This window comes from Nomascus leucogenys, chromosome 17, assembly GCF_006542625.1.
Source record: "Nomascus leucogenys isolate Asia chromosome 17, Asia_NLE_v1, whole genome shotgun sequence".
In the NCBI taxonomy this organism is placed as follows: domain Eukaryota; kingdom Metazoa; phylum Chordata; class Mammalia; order Primates; family Hylobatidae; genus Nomascus; species Nomascus leucogenys.
Genome location: NC_044397.1, coordinates 83,823,072 through 83,841,068, shown reverse-complemented (window position 1 = coordinate 83,841,068; position 17,997 = coordinate 83,823,072). Strand labels below are relative to the sequence as shown.

Sequence of the window (17,997 nt, the reverse complement as noted above, 5' to 3'; positions counted from 1 at the left end):
CACTCCAGCCTAGGCAACAGAGTGATACCCAATCTTGAAAACAAAAAACCAAAACACATTTTCTTGTACCAGCAAACTATTACCTGGAAGCCGTCATGTGGTGTAGCATTTTCAAAGCGCTCTACCGATAAGGGCGTTCTGGTTTAGCCATACCCTACACTTTTACATTCCTATGAGGGGGAGAGCAGGATTCACGGTGTGGACTGTGGAGCTCAGCCCCTTCCTGGCTGGGTGATGACTGACCATGGTCACAGCCCCTCCACCACCTTACGTTCCCTTCCCCCGGAAGCAGACTCTGAATGTGACGGCTTCATTTGGGAGGTGCAGGAAATGGTGTTGGGAGTGAGGAAAGTAAGGCAGCCAGTAAAGGGTGTGTTATTAAAACTGCAGCAGTGTGCAACTGAGCTTTCCCCTGGGAAACTCGAGGCAACAGTCATCCCACCTGCAGGTGAGGGAGCTGGGGCTCAGGTACCCTAACTCCCGTCAGTCATTGCGGGGATGGCCCAGGCTCGCTCTAGCTGCTTTACAGTGGGCAGAGCAGCTTTGCATGGCCTAGGGCCAGTCCTTATGCACAGAGATGCAAATACTGGCTCTGGGGAGGACCACGGTGCCGGGTTAGGGCCCGGGGATGTAGCTAGAGCGGAATCACTACTACATGCTGTGCTTCAGTTTCCCCATCTGCATGTCTAGACTAGGAATAGGGTCTCCACCTTGTAGAGGTGAGATGCAGAATAAATGATTGCATACACATCGTGTGCTTAAAATATTGTCTGCTGCATGGCAGATGCTCAGTGGACACTGAGAATGAGTGATTACTGTGCTGTTTCATATCCCCCCCATTCCCTCCAACCCAAGTACCTGGGCCACGTGGAGGTGGAGGAGTCCCGGGGAATGCACGTGTGTGAAGATGCGGTGAAGAAGCTGAAGGCGGTGAGTGAGGGGGCTGCCACGAGGGAGGGGGCAAGGTCAGACAGGGAGAGGCACCCTGACCCAGCTGCTTTGTCCCCTTGCCTCCCTCCAGATGGGCCGAAAGTCCGTGAAGTCTGTCCTATGGGTGTCAGCCGATGGGCTCCGAGTGGTGGATGACAAAACCAAGGTAGGAGGCCTGTGGGGGTGGACGCCAGGGGGCCTGTCTGCTCACCCTGCTGGAATCAGGGCGGAGGACGCCTTTCCGCCTCCTCTGCACATCCCTCCCTCAGGGACCTTCTAGACGATGCCGTGTGCTCCCTCCATTGTCATAACTCAGGAATAAATGCTGTGATTATTTGGGAACTGGCATAGGCTGTGGGTGAGAGAGACTGGAGCAGCTGCCTCAGCTCCAATACCAGCTTAGGGACCCTGGGCATGAGATTTATCCTCTCTGGGTCTCAGTTGTGTCATCTTAAAAATGCAGATTATAGGCCAGGAGCAGTAGCTCATGCCTGTAATCCCAGTACTTTGGGAGGCCAAGGAGGGTGGATTACCTGAGGTCAGGAGTTCGAGACCAGCCTGGCAATATGGTGAAACCTCATCTCTACTAAAAATACAAAAATTAGTTGGACGTGGTGGTGTGTACCTGTAATCCTAGCTACTTAGTAGGCTGAAGCAGGAGAATCTCTTGAACCCCAGACTTGGAGGTTGCAGTGAGCGGAGATCATGCCTTTGCACTCCAGCCTGGGCAACAAGAGCTAAACTCCATCTCAAAAAAAGAGGGATTATAATAGACCCTACCATTAAGTGAGAAAGCATATGCAAGTTATTTGAAATGGTGCCTGGCTGGGAGGGCCCCTTGAAGCCAGGAGTTCAAGATCAGCCTATGAAACATAGCAAGGCTCCATCTATACAAAATAATTAAAAAAAAATTTTAAATGTGGTCTGGGCACGGTGGCTCATGCCTGTAATCCCAGCACTTTGGGAGGCCGAGGCGGGTGGATCACATGAGGTCACGAGTTCAAGACTAGCCTGGCCAAGATGGTGAAACCCCACCTCTACTAAAAATACAAAAATTAGCCAGACGTGGTGGTGCGCGCCTATAATCCCAGCTACTTGGGAGGCTTAGGTAGGAGAATCGCTTGAACCCAGGAGGCAGAGGTTTCAGTGAGCCAAGATCATGCCACTGCACTCTAGCCTGGGTGACAGAGCAAGACTCCTTCTGGGAAAAATATATATATATATTTAAATGGGGTCTGGTACATCTAACTGCTCAGATCAATTGAATGTTGGCCATTAAGTATTTATTGTCACCCTGCCCCGCCAGAAGGAAGCACTATGAGGCCACAATCTAGGTATCTGTTTGCTCACCTTGAATCCGCTGCCCCCAGCCCAGAGACTGCCCTAGGAGGTGCCCAGGACATGCTGAGAGTTGGGTTAATGACAGAACAAGATCACCACCTTTGCAAGGCAGTTCCCTCAGCCCAAAATACTGTTCCTTGACTTTTTTTCCTAGTTAGTACCTGCTCCAGGAAGCCTTGCCTGACTGACCCCAAGCTGGCTTCTGCCATGCTGGCCTTGACCCCTCTGCCTGTGCCTCCCTGGTCCTGGCCCTGACCCTTCTGCCTGGGCCTCCTTCATAACATCCTGGCTGTGACTCTGGGCTGCCCATCTCGTGATGGGTCTGATCTTTCCGCTGACCTGGGAGCCCTCTGCAGGCAGGGCACAGGGTGTCTCAGTGACTGCTGGGTCCCTACCATGTTCAGGACTGGATTTCAGCAGACACGGAGAGAATGTTGAGTGAACACTTGAAAGAGAGTTCACACTCTTCTGGCCGCCCCGGCCCCTCCTAGGATCTTCTGGTCGACCAGACCATCGAAAAGGTCTCCTTTTGTGCTCCTGACCGCAACCTGGACAAGGCTTTCTCCTATATCTGCCGTGACGGGACCACCCGCCGCTGGATCTGCCACTGTTTTCTGGCACTCAAGGACTCTGTGAGTATTGCCACAGCTGGCCGACTCTTCCCTCCCATGCCCTGGCATCCCAGCCCCACCCCAACAAGCTTCCTGCATTCAGGAACGTCACTCACCTCTGTGTGCCCAGTTTCCTCATCTGGAGAAGAAAGTATACTCACAGTTCCCAATTTAGAGTATTCACGTAAGGGCCGGGTGTGGTGGCTCACACCTGTAATCCCAGCATTTTGGGATGCTGGGGCGGGCGGATTGCCTGAGCTCAGGAGTTCAAGACCACCCTGGACAACATGGTAAAACCCCATCTCTACTGAAATACAAAAAATTAGCTAGGTGTGGTGGTACACACCTGTAGTCCCAGCTACTTGGGAGGCTGAGGCAGGAGAATCACTTGAGCCCAGGAGGTGGAGGTTGCAGTGAGCCAAAATTGCACCACTGCACTCCAGCTTGGGCGGCAGAGTGAGACTCCATCTCAAAAAAAAAAAAAAAAAAAAAAAAAATAGTATTGGCCAGGCGCAGTGGCTCACGCCTGTAATCCCAACACTTTGGGAGGCCAAGGCAGGTAGATCACCTGAGGTCAGGAGTTCAAGACCAGCCTGGCCAACATGGTAAAACCCCGTCTCTACTAAAAATACGAAAACGTAGCCACACATGGTGGCAGGCACCTCTGATCCCAGCTACTCCAGAGGCTGAGATAGGAGAATCACACGAACCCTGGAGACAGAGGTTGCAGTGAGCCAAGACTGCGCCACTGCACTCCAGCCTGGGTGACAGAGCGAGACTCTGTCTCAAAAAAAAAAACAACAACAAAAAACTATTTGGGGATAAGAATGAAAGCCGGAAAAGAGCAGGGCCATCTCCTGTGGGTAGAGTGTGGTGTTGAATGAATTCCTTCCTACTTCTGAGGAAGTAGGAAGTTTTAAGCATTAAGCAGTGGAATTTCCCAAGTTCAACTTTTTTTTTTTTTTCTTGAGGTGAAATTCACATAAAATTAATCATTTAAAAGTGTACAATTCAATGGCATTTAATACATTTTCAGTGTTGTTTAACCATTGACTCTAGCAGTCCTGAAACATTTTCATCACCGCTAAAGGAGACCCCATCTCCATTCAACAATTCACTCCCTGTCTCCCCACTACGCCAACCCCCTGGCAACTACTAATTTGCTTTCTCTGTGGATTTACCTATTCTGGATATTTCATTTAATGGAATCGTATAATATGTGTCTGGCTTCTTTCACTTAGTGTAATGTTGTGTTTTTGTTTGTTTGTTTTTGAAACGGAGTTTCGCTCTTGTCGCCCAGGCTGGAGTGCAATAGAGCAATCTCAGCTCACCGCAACCTCTGCCTCCCGGGTTCAAGCGATTCTCCTGTCTCAGCCTCCCGAGCAGCTGGGATTACAGACATGTGCCACCACGGCTGGCTAATTTTGTATTTTTAGTAGAGATGGGGTTTCTCCATGTAGGTCAGGTTGGTCTTGAACTCCCGACCTCAGGTGATCCACCCGCCTCTGCCTCCCAAAGTGCTGGGATTACAGGTTTAAGCCACCCCGCCCGGCAATGTTTTTAATTAATTTATTTAATGAGACAGGGTCTCTCTCTGTCACCAAGGCTGGCGTGCAGTGGTGTAATCTTGCCTCACTGCAACCTGGGTTCAAGCGATTCTACCACCTCAGCTTCCTGAGTAGCTGGGATTACAGGCACACGCCACCATGCCCGGCTAATTTTTTGTAGAGACGGGATTTCGCCATGTTGCCCAGGCTGGTCTCGAACTCCTGGACTGAAGCGATCCACTCACCTTGGCCTCCCAAAGTGCTCAGATTACAGGCATGAGCTGCTTGTATCCGTAGTTCATTCCTTTTTTTTTGAGACAGAGTCTCGGTCCATTGCCCCAGGCTGGAGTACAGTGGCACGATCTTGGCTCACTGAAACCTCCGCCTCCAACCTTCAAGTGATTCTCCTGCCTCAGCCTCCCTAGTAGCTGGGATTACAGGTGCGTGCCACCATGCCCAGCTAATTTTTGTATTTTTAATAGAGACGGGGTTTCACCATGTTGGCCAGGCTGGTCTCGAACTCCTGACATCAAGCGATTCGCCTGCCTTGGCCTCCTGAAGTGCTGGGATCACAGGTGTGAGCGACTATGCTCGGACCATCTGATTCTTTTTGTATGTCAAATTTGTAGGCATCAGACTACTTCCCGCTCCGTACTTCAGCATGCACACCATTAAGTAGAATTCGTTATTTGTTTCCAGATTTTTTTTTTACTTCGAAGCAAAAGATATGATTGTCTTAGTTCAGGCTGCTGTAATCAAATAGTGTAGACTGTGTGGCTTAAATGACAAACATTTGTTTCTTGCAGTTCTAGAGGCTAGATGCCTGAGGTCAGGGTGTCAAATGGCTCATTTCTTGGTGAGAGCTCTTTTCCTGGTTTGCAGATGGATGCCTGCTTTCTGTATCTTCACCTAGCAAGGTGGAGGGGAGATCTCATGTCTCTTTCTCCTTTTTAAGGGCATTAATCCTGGCCGGGCACGGTGGCTCACGCCTGTAATCCTGACACTTTGGGAGGCCCAGGTGGGCAGATCACTCGAGGTCAGGAGTTCGAGTCCAGCCTCGCCAACATCGTGAAATCCCATCTCTACTAAAAATACACAAATTAGCCAGGCGTGGTGGCGCATGCCTATAATCCCAGCCGCTTGGGAGGCTGAGGCAGGAGAATCACTTGAAGCCGGGAGGTGGAGGTTGCAGTGAGCTGAGGTTGTGCCACTGCACTCTAGCATGAGCATCAGAGTGAGACCCCGTCCCAGAAAAAAAATAAATAAATAAGGGCATTAATTCCATGATGAGGACCCCACCTCATGATCTAACATGACTTTCATTGTCTTTCAAAGGCCCACCTCCAAATACCAGCACATTGTGGATGAGGGCTTCAGCGTTTGAACTGAGAGAGACACACACGTTTAGTCTATAGCAATGCACAAGCCTTCGGTGTACAGTCAATGAATTTCTACAACTGCATACACCCATGTAACCAAACCCCTATCAATATCTAGAACATTGCCACCACCCAGTCATCCTCTCATACCCTTTCCAGTCATTCCCCACCCCATAGGAAACTACTACTATTCTGACTTTCTTTTTTTTAGACAGAATCTCACTCTGTCACCCAAGCTGGAGTGCAGTTGTGCGTTCATAGCTCCTTGCAGCCTTGACCTCCTGGGCTCAAGGGAACCTCCTGCCTCAGCCTCCCAAAGTGCTAGGATTACAGGCGAGAGCCACCACTCCTGGCCTGTTCTGACTTTTTTCACCATAGATTAGTTTTGCCTCTTCTGTAATTTCCGGTAAGTGGAGCCACACAACAGGCTCATTGGTTTCTGGCTTCTCTCACTTGGAGCTGTCATTTCCAGCCCTTCCATGTGGTGCAGATGAGCACTGAGGCCCAGAGAAGTGCAGGGACTCATCTGGGGCGACCCAGTACCTAGCGGCTGTAACCCAGCGCCCCTGGCCCCTGTCTGCACTGCTCAGCGCCTCTAATCCCCACCCATCCTCTCCCGACAGGGCGAGAGGCTGAGCCATGCTGTGGGCTGTGCTTTTGCCGCCTGCCTGGAGCGAAAACAGCGACGGGAGAAGGAATGTGGGGTCACGGCCGCCTTCGATGCCAGCCGCACCAGCTTCGCCCGCGAGGGCTCCTTCCGCCTGTCTGGGGGTGGGCGGCCTGCTGAGCGAGAGGCCTCGGACAAGAAGAAAGGTGGGTGTTGCCTCGAGCGCCAGCAGGGCACAGAGTGGGCACAGGGTACCCAGTATCGGTGGGCGGGGGGCTGCAGAGGTACAGAGACTCAACAGTTTACAAAGCAGGGGATGCTTCGGGCCAGGCGCCATGGTTCATGCCTATAATCCCAGCACTTTGAGAGGCCGAGGTGGGCAGATCGCTTGAGGTCAGAAGTTTGAGACCAGTCTGCACAATATGGTGAAACCTCGCCTCTACTAAAAATACAAAAATTAACCAGGCATGTTGGCCTATGCCTGTAATCCCAACTACTTGGGAGGCTGAGGCAGGAGGATCGCTGGAACCCTGGAGACAGAGGTTGCAGTGAGCCAAGATCATGCCACTGCACTCCAGCCTGGGCAATAGGGTGAGACTCTGTCTCAAAAAATAAATAAATAAAGCAACTTCCATGGAAAGAGTTCTCTGGGCAATATTCTAAGGGCGCACCAAGTGGTTTGCTATCCACCAATTCAGGGCTTTTTGAGGCTTTTCTTTTTTTGTTTGTTTGTTTGTTTTGAGACAGAGTCTTGCTCTGTCACCCAGGCTGGAGTGCAGTGGCATGATCTCGGCTCACTGCAAGCTCCGCCTCCTGGGTTCACACCATTCTCCTGCCTCAGCCTCCCGAGTAGCTGGGACTACAGGAGCCCGCCACCACACCCAGCTAATTTTTTGTATTTTTTTATTAGAGACGGGGTTTCACCATGTTAGCCAGGATGGTTTCGATCTCCTGACTTCGTGATCCACCTGCCTTGGTCTCCCAAAGTGCTGGGACTACAGGCGTGAGCCACTGCGCCCGGCCTGTTTTTTTTTTGAGACAGAGTCTCGCTCTGTCAACCAGGCTGGAGTGCAATGGTGTGATCTAGGCTTACTGCAACCTCCGCCCCCCAGGTTCAAGCAATTCTCCTGCCTCAGCCTCCCGAGTAGTTAGGATTACAGGCATGCCTAATTTTTGTATTTTTAGTAGGGATGGGGTTTCACCATGTTGGCCAGGCTGGTCTCGAACTCCTAACCTCAGGTGATCCACCTGCCTCGGCCTCTCAAAGTGCTGGGATTACAGGCATGAGCCACCACGCCTGGCCTTCTGAGGGCTTTTCAACCTGTGTATCAAGACCTGGGAAGCCAATTTTCTGTACTGTGGCTGGCATTTTTTTTGTTTTGTTGTCTGAGTTGAGGTCTAATTATGTTGCCCAGGCCGGAGTGCCGTGGTGCAATCACAGCTGCCTGCAGCCTCAAACTGCTGGGCTCAAGTAATCCTCCTGCCTCAGCCTCCATGTAGCTGGGAATATAGGCACGAGCCACAGCATCTGGCTAATTTTATTTTTAGTTTTTGTAGAACTGGGATCTTGCTGTGTTTCCCAGGCCGGTCTCAAACTCCTGGCCTCAAACGATCCTCCCACCTCAGCCTCCCAAAGCACTGGTATTATAGGTGTGGACAACTGGGCCCAGCCCATATGGCTGGCATTTAAAAAAATGAAATCAACCTGGGCAACATAGGGAAACCCTGTCTCTACAAATCATTAAAAAATTAGCCAGGCATGGTGGTGCAACCTGTGGTCCCAGCTGCTCAGGAGGCTGAGGCAGGAGGATCACCTGAGCCCAGGAGGTAGAGGCTGCAGAGAGCTGCGATTGCGCCACCACACTCCAACCTGGGTGACAGACAGAGTGAGACCCTGTCTCAAAAAAAAAATTAATTTAAAAACAATGAAATAGAGAATCATAGAAAATATCAGAGTATATTGAATGGCATAAGGGTTAAATATAATTTTTTTTTTTTTTTTTGAGACGGAGTCTTGCTGTCACCCAGGCTGGAGTGCAGTGGCGCCATCTCGGCTCACTGCAGGCTCAGCCCCCTGGGGTTCACGGCATTCTCCTGCCTCAGCCTCCCGAGTAGCTGGGACTACAAGTGCCCGCCACCTCTCCCGGCTAATTTTTTGTATTTTTAGTAGAGACGGGGTTTCATTGTGTTAGCCAGGATGGTCTCAATCTCCTGACATCGTGATCCACCCGCCTCGGCCTCCCAAAGTGCTGGGATTACAGGCGTTGAGCCACCACGCCCGGCCAAATATAATTTAATGATACTTTTATTTGAGTGAGAGAGAGAGTGTGTGTGTGTGCGTGTGTAAGAGGCTACCATATAAAAGATATCTCTTAACTCTGGATTGCCAGAAAGTTTGAAACATACTTGGTAAAACTAACTTTCTAGGTAAATCGTTAAATACTTTGTAAGTTCTAAAACTCCGTGTGTGTGTGTGTGTGTGTGTGTGTGTGTGTTTAAAATATAATTTTATGTATGTCCTGAGTCACCATATAATTAATTAATTAATTAATTTATTTATTTATTTTACTGTGAATTTAAGTTCTTTGGGAAAACACTACTTAGAATTTACAAAGAATTTACCATTGGGAACTGATCCTGATTAAGGGAGACTAATGAGATTTGACAGGTATTAATAGATGCAAGATGTGATCCTGAATTAGATCCTGGATGGTAAGGGGAAAAAAAAGAACATATTTTTTTTGAGACAGAGTCTCTCTCTGTCACCCAGGCTGGAATGCAGTAGTGCCATCTCAGCTCACTGCAACCTCTGCCTCCTGGTTTCAAGACATTTGTATGCCTCAGCCTCCTGAGTAGCTGGGATTACAGGTGCCTGCCACCACGCCCAGCTAACTTTCTTTTTTTTTTTTTTTTTCTGGAGACAGAGTCTCGCTCTATTGCCCAGGCTGGAGTGCAATGGTGCGATCTTGGCTCACTGCAACCTCTGCCTCCCGGGTTCAAGCGATTCTCCTGCCTTAGCCTCCAGAGTAGCTGGAATCCCAGGCGTGTGCCACCACACCCAGCTAATCTTTTTTTGTATTTTTAGTAGAGATGGTGTTTCACCATGTTGGCAAGGCTGGTCTTGAACTCCTGGCCGCAACTGATCCCCCCACCTCAGCCTCTCAAAGTGCTGGGATTACAGGCGTGAGCCACTGTGCCCAGGCATGCTTTTGTTGGATTCCAAAACATTTAACATTCACTACCTAAACTGACCCTCTCGGAGGCTTGGGAGGTAGCATTGAGATGTTTATCCCTGGTTTCTAGTTGGCAAACTGGAGCCCAGAGAGGGCAGGGGACTTCCTGAGGTCACACAGTGAGTGGGGGCAGAGGTTTCCTGGTTCCAACCTGTCCTGGGCTGTTTCCACTGCCTTGGGCCAGGCCTGCATGGGTGCCCCCATTGTGTCACAATGGGAGAAGCAGCACTGGGCGACATCCTTCTGGGAGGGTCTCTCTGGGCCTGAGTTTAATCTCCATGGCATTCAGGCCGCAGCTCGGGGAGGCCCTAGTAGGAGGGTAGTTGTGTGTTTGTGGTTTGGCAGGGGTGAGGGGAGCCCTGCCCTTGAAGAGCCTGCCTCTCCTGCTGAGTGGGGAGGTCAGGTTTCCTCCCAGAGTACAGAGAACAGTCTCAGAGTGGAGGGAGTCAGGCTGAGAGCCTGAACAATCTGGAAAGCTTCTCAGAGGATGAAACATCCAAGCCATGTCTAGAATGACTGGAGGAAGGGAGAAGCTACTTGAGGTGGGAAGAAGGCTGGGAGGTGGGAGACAGACGGGAACAGACAGTGACAGAGAAAGACAACATGATATGGAGAGACAGGCCAGAGGGAGACAGGGCGGGCAGTCATTTGGAGCATGGGCTCCAGAGTCAGCCTGTCCCTTCCTAGCAGTAGGACTTGGGCACATCACACTGGGCCTTTGCTGGGTCTCAGTTTCCACATCTGTAAAATGAGAATCATATCAACCCCATGGGTAGTCATGTGGATTGAATGAGTGAATACTTGCAAAGCATCTGAAACAATGCCTGAGAACATTGTTCCGGCACCAAATCAGTGTTTGTTAAGTGATCAAAAAGGGCGATAGAGGGCCTTAGAGGGAAGAATGGTGAGAGCAGCAGGGCAAGACAGAAAGGGGCAGGAAGCTGGAGAGACACAGAGGGTGAGCCTGGGGGACGGCTTTCCAAGGGCCTCCTGGGGAAGGGGATCGTGACTTGGGTGGGGGGTGAGGGATATCTCAGGGCTTTGACCAGCTTGTCTTAAGGGCAGGACTCACTGGGCAAGGAAGGCAGCCTTGGAGAATGATCTAGAGAACCAGGTGGGAGAGGCCTTGAATGCCACGGTGAGATATCTAACCATCCATCTCCCCCATGTCTCCAGCAGAGGCAGCAGCTGCCCCCACTGTGGCTCCTGGCCCTGCCCAGCCTGGGCACGTGTCCCCAACACCAGCCACCACATCCCCTGGTGAGAAGGGTGAGGCAGGCACCCCTGTGGCTGCAGGCACCACTGCAGCCGCCATCCCCCGGCGCCATGCCCCCCTGGAGCAGCTGGTTCGCCAGGGATCCTTCCGTGGGTTCCCAGCACTCAGCCAGAAGAACTCACCTTTCAAACGGCAGCTGAGCCTACGGCTGAATGAGCTGCCATCCACGCTGCAGCGCCGCACTGACTTCCAGGTGAAGGGCACAGGTGAGCCCTGGGCCCAGTGGGAAAGGGCGTTGGAATCAATTGGCACTATCTGATATGGGCAAGGGATAGAGGCAAGATGGTTCACACTGTGATTGATTTGCACTGTCTGCTATGGGCAAAGGAGAGAGAGTTGGAACATGTCATGATCGATTAGCAGTGGGCAAGGGAGAGGAAAGAGATAGCACAAATCAGGATTGATAAGCCATGTCTGCTCTGAGTAAGCGACAGTAGAAAGGCATCACAAGTTACGATCAATTAGTCTGGTGTGGTTAAGGAAAAGGAGAAAGATGACGCACATCATGATTAGTTAGCAAAGTCTGCTATGGACAAAGAAGTCGGGTATGGATAAGGAAGTTTGCTATGTGCCAGAGAAAGAAGAGAAGCAACACCGTTGGCCTGTTTTTGCTCAGGAATAGACTGAAGCACTACAGGTTAATGCTCCCTCCCTCCAAGCGTTTGCCTATGAGATCTGGCTAGGTGAAGGATACAGGTATTCCTCAGGCTCCGGGGAAAGGAGGATTGTGATGGATTAGCAATGTCTGCCTAGAGCAGGGAGCATCAAGGGATGGCAAAAAAGGCATCACAATTCATGATCAATTAGCAATGTCTGCTGTGGTTAAGGAAAACGAGAAAGATGGCACATATCATGATTGGTTAGCAGTCATGATCTCCATACAGTATGTGTCATGGGCAAGGGAGAAGAGAAAGTAGCAAGAGTGTTATGTTTTTACCCAAAGGGGAGACTCCCAGAATTTGGTCAGTAGAAACATGACATGCAGGGCACCAGTGAGCTCAGAGATCCTAGGGGTCAGGGGCATAGTGATGGATCAGGAACATTTGTTGTGGGCACAGAGTTGAGCAGAGGCAGTACCCATCACGAAAAGGAGCAGCATGTCATAATTGATTGGCATTGTCTGCCATGGCTGGTGGTAAGAGAGAGGAGATATAAAGGTCCTGTTTTACTTGGTGGGAAGATGGAGTTACAAGGATCTGTTTCTTCTAGCACTTGGCCAGGGGAGCCATGAGGTCTGGACAGGTGACGTGTAAGGTGACCAAAGAGCTCTGTGGGGGAAAAAAGCATCGTGTTTGATTACTAATGTCTGCCATGGGCCAGGGAAAGGAGACGGGTGGTGTACGTCATGATCTAAAAGTGATGTCTAGCCAGGTGCAGTGGCTCATGCCTGTAGTCTCAGCACTTTGGGAGGCCAAGGCAGGCAGATCACTTGGTTAAACCCTGTCTCTACAAAAAAATACAGAAACTAGCCTGGTGTGGTAGCACATGCCTGTAGTCTCAGCTACTCAGGAGGCTGAGGAAGGAGAATTGCTTCAGCCCAGCAGATTGAGGCTGCAGTGAGCTAAGATTGCGCCACTTCACTCCAGCCTGGGCAACAGAGTGAGAACCTGTCTCAAAAAAAAAAAAAAAAAAAATTAAGAGCAATCTCTGCCATGGGGAAGGAAGATAGAGGTGGCACGCTACTGAGTTTTTGCCTGAGGGAGGCAGGCAGTAGGGCTGTCTTCCCCACCAGCAGCCAGTGAACCCATGTGGTCTGGCCCACTCTCGCTCCTGGATGCCAAATCTGCATCGCCTACCCGTTATGGCCTTGGGGATTGATGTGGGAGGGTGTTGAGCTGTATCCAGGAGGCTGGGCTGCTCCAAAAGGTAACCGGTGAGCAGATGCCAACCTTTGTTGAGAGTGACGCACACTCCCTCCATGCCTGCAGCATTCCTGGGCCGTCACACACCCTCACATTTGCTGTCCTTACGCAGCCTGACACCAGGCATACTCCCCAGGCTGTCACACGCGCTCCTGAGAGGTGGCAGGAGCTCCAGGCTTTATTTGGAAGCCTCACACTCCTGTGGCCAGCTGCACGCTCACTTGGATATGACTTGCCACACAGAAATTTCACATACTCACATAGACATTGCACCCCCACACACATGTCACACATGCTCAGAAGTCACAAACTCAGAGTCACTTATACTCTCAAGTCACACACACTCCAAAATCGCAGAGTCAGAAGTCACACATGGCCAGACGTGGTGGCTCACACCTGCAATCCCAGCACTTTGGGAGGCTGAGGCAGGAGGATCACTTGAGCTCAGGAGTTTGAGACCAGCCTGGGCAACACAGCAAGATCTCATCTCCCCAAAAAAATTTTAAAAATTAACCTTTATTGTTAACCAGGTGCGGTGGCATGCACCTGTAGTCCCAGCTACTCAGGAAGATTGCTTGAGCCTGGAGGCAGAGGTTGCAGTGAGCTAAGATTGTGCCACTACACTCCAGCCTGGGCAACAGAGCGAGACCCTGTGTCAAAAATAAATAAATAAATAAATAAATATTTTAAAAAAAGAAACACACTCAGATTTACACACCTTCACAGACCACACACCCAGATTTATGCAAACTCCAAAGCCACATGTGCAAATCCATGCACACCTGCAAACACACTCATACATCACACGGCAGATGCACTCACATCTGGGAGTCACGCATCAGGACGCCACACACCCAGACTCCAGTCACACTCAGATGCCACGCCCTCAGAAGCTGCATGCCTGTTTGGACGAACATGCACAATCATTGTCGACCTTGGCTGTCCCACCTGGGCGCCCCCACAGCACACCTGCAGACTCCTATGGCCAGTTCTGATGTTCACTGGAGCATCTACATGGCTCCTTGGAGACAGCCATTGGCTAAAACATCACAGACATGTGTCACGCACCACACATGGCAGTCCTTAATTATTTATTTGGATGGTACCTTTGCTCATCCTAAGCCCTCGCGGGGCCGCCATGCCTGCTCAGTGTCTCCTGCCTTGCTGGCACAGGCGCTTCTCTGCTCTCATGATGTTTGCCATAGATCAGGCTGGGTGGGGTGGACAGGGCCCCACTTCTCTGCCCAAAGCTGGACAAATGATCCCCAGCCAGTGAGCGGCCATGCCACAATCCATTCAGACTGGGCCCATGTCCTTGCCATGCACATGGTTGGGCATATTTTTAAACTAATATATGTTGCTAAATGTTTTAGACAACTCTTCTGGTTTGTGGCCACACACAAATCTTGAGGTCCTTGGTTTGGGGTCCCTGTTACTGTCAGCCATCAAATGTCACACACTAACTTGGTCGTTCTGCCACTCAGATGTGACACACACATATGCACAGTTATTTGGTGGTCATGGCCACTTAGTTACTACAGTGGGAAAGGATCCAGGTCAGAAGAGAGGGCCACCAAGGGCGTGGGGTAAAGGGCAGGGCTGTGGCAGGGCCTGGGCCTGTTTGCTGACCTCCGTCCTGCCCTGCTTCCCAGTGCCTGAGATGGAGCCTCCTGGTGCCGGCGACAGTGACAGCATCAACGCTCTGTGCACACAGATCAGTTCATCTTTTGCCAGTGCTGGAGCACCAGCACCAGGGCCACCCCCTGCCACAACAGGTAAAGCCAGGCTTTCTACTGGGCAGACACCCTGCATGTCCCTCCTGTACCCCCTCCTCTATCCAGGGCTACCCAGACACTCCAGGGGTCTTGGGATCCTACAGGCTTAGTACCATGGATCACCTCAGAGCCAGGGGATCATCCTACAACCATGGATCATCTTAGAGCCATGGGATTACCTGAGAATCATGCAATTACTTTAGAACCATGGATCATCTTAGAGCCAGGGGATCATCCTAGATCCATGGATCATCTTAGAGCCATGGGATTACCTGAGAATCATGCAATCACCTTAGAAGCAGGGATCATCTTAGAGCCAGGGGATCAGCCTAGAACCATGGGATTATCTGAGAATCATGTGATCATCTTAGAGCCATGGATCATCTTAGAGCCAGGGGATTATCCTAGATCCGTGGTTCATCTTAGAGCCATGGGATTACCTGAGAATCATGCGATCGCTTTAGAACCATGGATCATCTTAGAGCCAGGGGATCATCCTAGATCTGTGGATCATCTTACAGCCATGGGATTACCTAAGAATCATGTGATCACCTTAGACCCAGGGATCATCTTAGACTAGATACTAGAACCATGGATCATCTTAGAGCCATGGGATTACCTAAGAATCATGCAATCACCTTAGAAGCAGGGATCATCTTAGAGCCAGGGGATCAGCCTAGAACCATGGATCATCTTACAGCCATGGAATTATCTGAGGATCATGTGATCACCTTAGAGCCATGGATCATCTCAGAGCCCTTGATCATTTTAGAGCCATGGGATCCCCTTAGAACCATGGGATCATCCTAGAACTATGGATCATCTTAGAGCCATAGGATCACCTTAGAAACACAGATCATCTTAGAGCCAGAGGATCATCCTAGAACCAAGGATCATCTTAGAGCCATGGGATTACCTGAGAATCAAGTGATCACTTTAGAACCATGAATTATCTTAGAGATACGGGATCATTTTAGAGCCATGGGGTCATCTCAGAGGCATGCGCTCATGCTAGAATCTTGGGATCACCTTAGAGCCCAGAGATCGTTTTAGAACCATGGAATCCTTGAGAACCGTGTATCATCTTAGAGCCATGGGCTTATCCTGGAACCACAGGAGCACCTTAGAATCTCAAACACTGTAAATGTAGAACTCGAGAATCTTAGAAAGCCCAACCCTAAACTGTCGAACCTTACTATGTTAGGATAATATTATACATGTGGAGAAAGATCCATGCAACCTTAGAATCTTAACTCCTAAAACAATACATTCTGAAAGTATTAGAAAATCAAGGGTGATATTCAAAATAGTGAATACCGGTTGGGTGTGGTGGCTCATGCCTGTAATCCTAGTACTTTGGGAGGCCGAGGTGGGGGGATCACTTGAGGTAGGAGTTCGAGTCCAGCCTGGGCGATATGTTGAAACCTCGCCTCTACTAAAAATACAAAAAATCAGCTGGGCGTGATGGTGCGCGCCTGTAATCCCAGCTACTCAGGAGGCTGAGGCACGAGAATTGCTTGAACCTGGGAGGCGGAGGTTGCAGTGAGCCGAGATAGGTCATCCCTGGGCAACAGAGTGAGACTCTCAAAACAAACAGACAACAAACAAAACAAAATAGTGAATCCTGGGTTTGGCACTGACCAGTCAGAAGGGCAGTGGAGCTAGGAGGATGTCAGTCCTACTTAGACTTCCCATCATAGGGCCTTAGAAGCTCAGAATTGTATGTTCTTAGCACTCCAGAACCATTACGTGGTCCAGAATGGTGAAGTCACTTGCCTGAAGTCAGCAAGCTAGGGAGGTGCAGAGCTGGGATTCAGAGGCAGGCGGTCTGGCTCTAGAGTCCGTGCTCTGATCCCCATGCCATGCCAGTTCCCAGCCTGGGGTTCTTCTGCTGAAGCCGTTGCCCCCTCCCTCACCTGTCCCTCTCCTCTCTCCAGGGACTTCTGCCTGGGGTGAGCCCTCTGTGCCCCCTGCAGCTGCCTTCCAGCCTGGGCACAAGCGGACACCTTCAGAGGCTGAGCGATGGCTGGAGGAGGTGTCTCAGGTGGCCAAGGCCCAGCAGCAGCAGCAGCAACAGCAGCAGCAACAGCAGCAGCAGCAGCAGCAGCAGCAGCAAGCAGCCTCAGTGGCCCCGGTGCCCACCATGCCTCCTGCCCTGCAGCCTTTCCCCGCCCCCATGGGGCCCTTTGACGCAGCACCTGCCCAAGTGGCCGTGTTCCTGCCACCCCCGCACATGCAGCCCCCTTTTGTGCCCGCCTACCCGGGCTTGGGCTACCCACCGATGCCCCGGGTGCCTGTGGTGGGCATCACACCCTCACAGATGGTGGCCAACGCCTTCTGCTCAGCCGCCCAGCTCCAGCCTCAGCCTGCCACCCTGCTTGGGAAAGCTGGGGCCTTCCCGCCCCCTGCCATACCCAGTGCCCCTGGGAGCCAGGCCCGCCCTCGCCCCAATGGGGCCCCCTGGCCCCCAGAGCCAGCGCCTGCCCCAGCTCCGGAGTTGGACCCCTTTGAGGCCCAGTGGGCGGCATTAGAAGGCAAACCTACTGTAGAGAAACCCTCCAACCCCTTTTCTGGCGACCTGCAAAAGACATTCGAGATTGAACTGTAGCCCAAGTCGCCCCGCCCACTCCATCATCTCCAGGTGCCCCACGCCTGGGGGTGGAGGCACAACCTCTCCCCTAACCCTGCTCCCTGGGGCTGTGCCCCTCAACACCCTCTCAACACCCCCCTCCCTCAACCACCCCGACAACCACTACAGAACCAACATTGTGATGCCCAGGTTGCAACAGGATGGAATTCAGGGACGGACCCAGCCTGGCTAAGGGAACCATTTCACTGCCAGACTTAAGCTGGCAATGGCCCCTTCCCCCACCCCAGACACAGGGGTTGGCCACAATCCCACTGAATGCCCGTGGTTCACACTCCATTTCCCAGTTTCTGTTGACCCCCCACCTTCCAGTGTTGGACAGGATGGAAGGGGGACACTTGCTTAGGGGCTCTCCTGGGCCCCACACCAGTGCCCATCCCAAATCTGGTCATCTCCTCCCCCCATACACAGCACAAGCTAAGGGCTGCCCTCTGCCCACACGCTGCGTTCACTGCCAATGCTGTACTCACCCCCATCATCCTCCAACTTTGGGGCCCATGTCTTCCTTGGGCCAAGGTCTCATGGGGGCTGGGGCCAAGTTGGGGGCCCAGGAGGCGGGGAGGGGGGAGGAGGAGAAGATGCGCAGTTACCTCATGTCGGTGCCCGCTGGGGAGGGGTCCGGGAAGAAGGGGAAGGGGTGCCTGGCGGGTACTTTTCTATCTTTTATTTCCAGATTTTTTTTGTATCTAAACTTGAAGATTTGTATTATACAAGGACAGCCAATAAAGGAAGAATATAATGGTGCCCCTCGGGAAACGAGGGTGTGTGTAGGGCGCTGGTGAGGCCCCA

General features: G+C 51.4%; 1 protein-coding gene across 4 annotated transcripts in view; it reads left to right on the top strand.

Moving 5' to 3' along the window:
- NUMBL (NUMB like endocytic adaptor protein) overlaps positions 1-17,997 on the top strand; it is a 25,912-nt gene extending 7,915 nt beyond the window's left edge. For 2 of the 4 annotated variants that reach the window (XM_030796618.1, XM_030796621.1), the window contains exons 4-10: positions 856-930; positions 1,022-1,096; positions 2,763-2,903; positions 6,432-6,621; positions 10,825-11,130; positions 14,439-14,561; positions 16,499-17,964. In XM_030796618.1, coding sequence (XP_030652478.1) covers positions 856-930; positions 1,022-1,096; positions 2,763-2,903; positions 6,432-6,621; positions 10,825-11,130; positions 14,439-14,561; positions 16,499-17,169 — 1,581 coding nt within the window. In that variant the 3' untranslated portion in view covers positions 17,170-17,964. Of the gene's footprint in view, positions 1-855; positions 931-1,021; positions 1,097-2,762; positions 2,904-6,431; positions 6,622-10,824; positions 11,131-14,438; positions 14,562-16,498 lie in introns of all 4 variants that reach the window. The other 2 variants (XM_030796620.1, XM_030796619.1) reach the window with 2 other exon arrangements.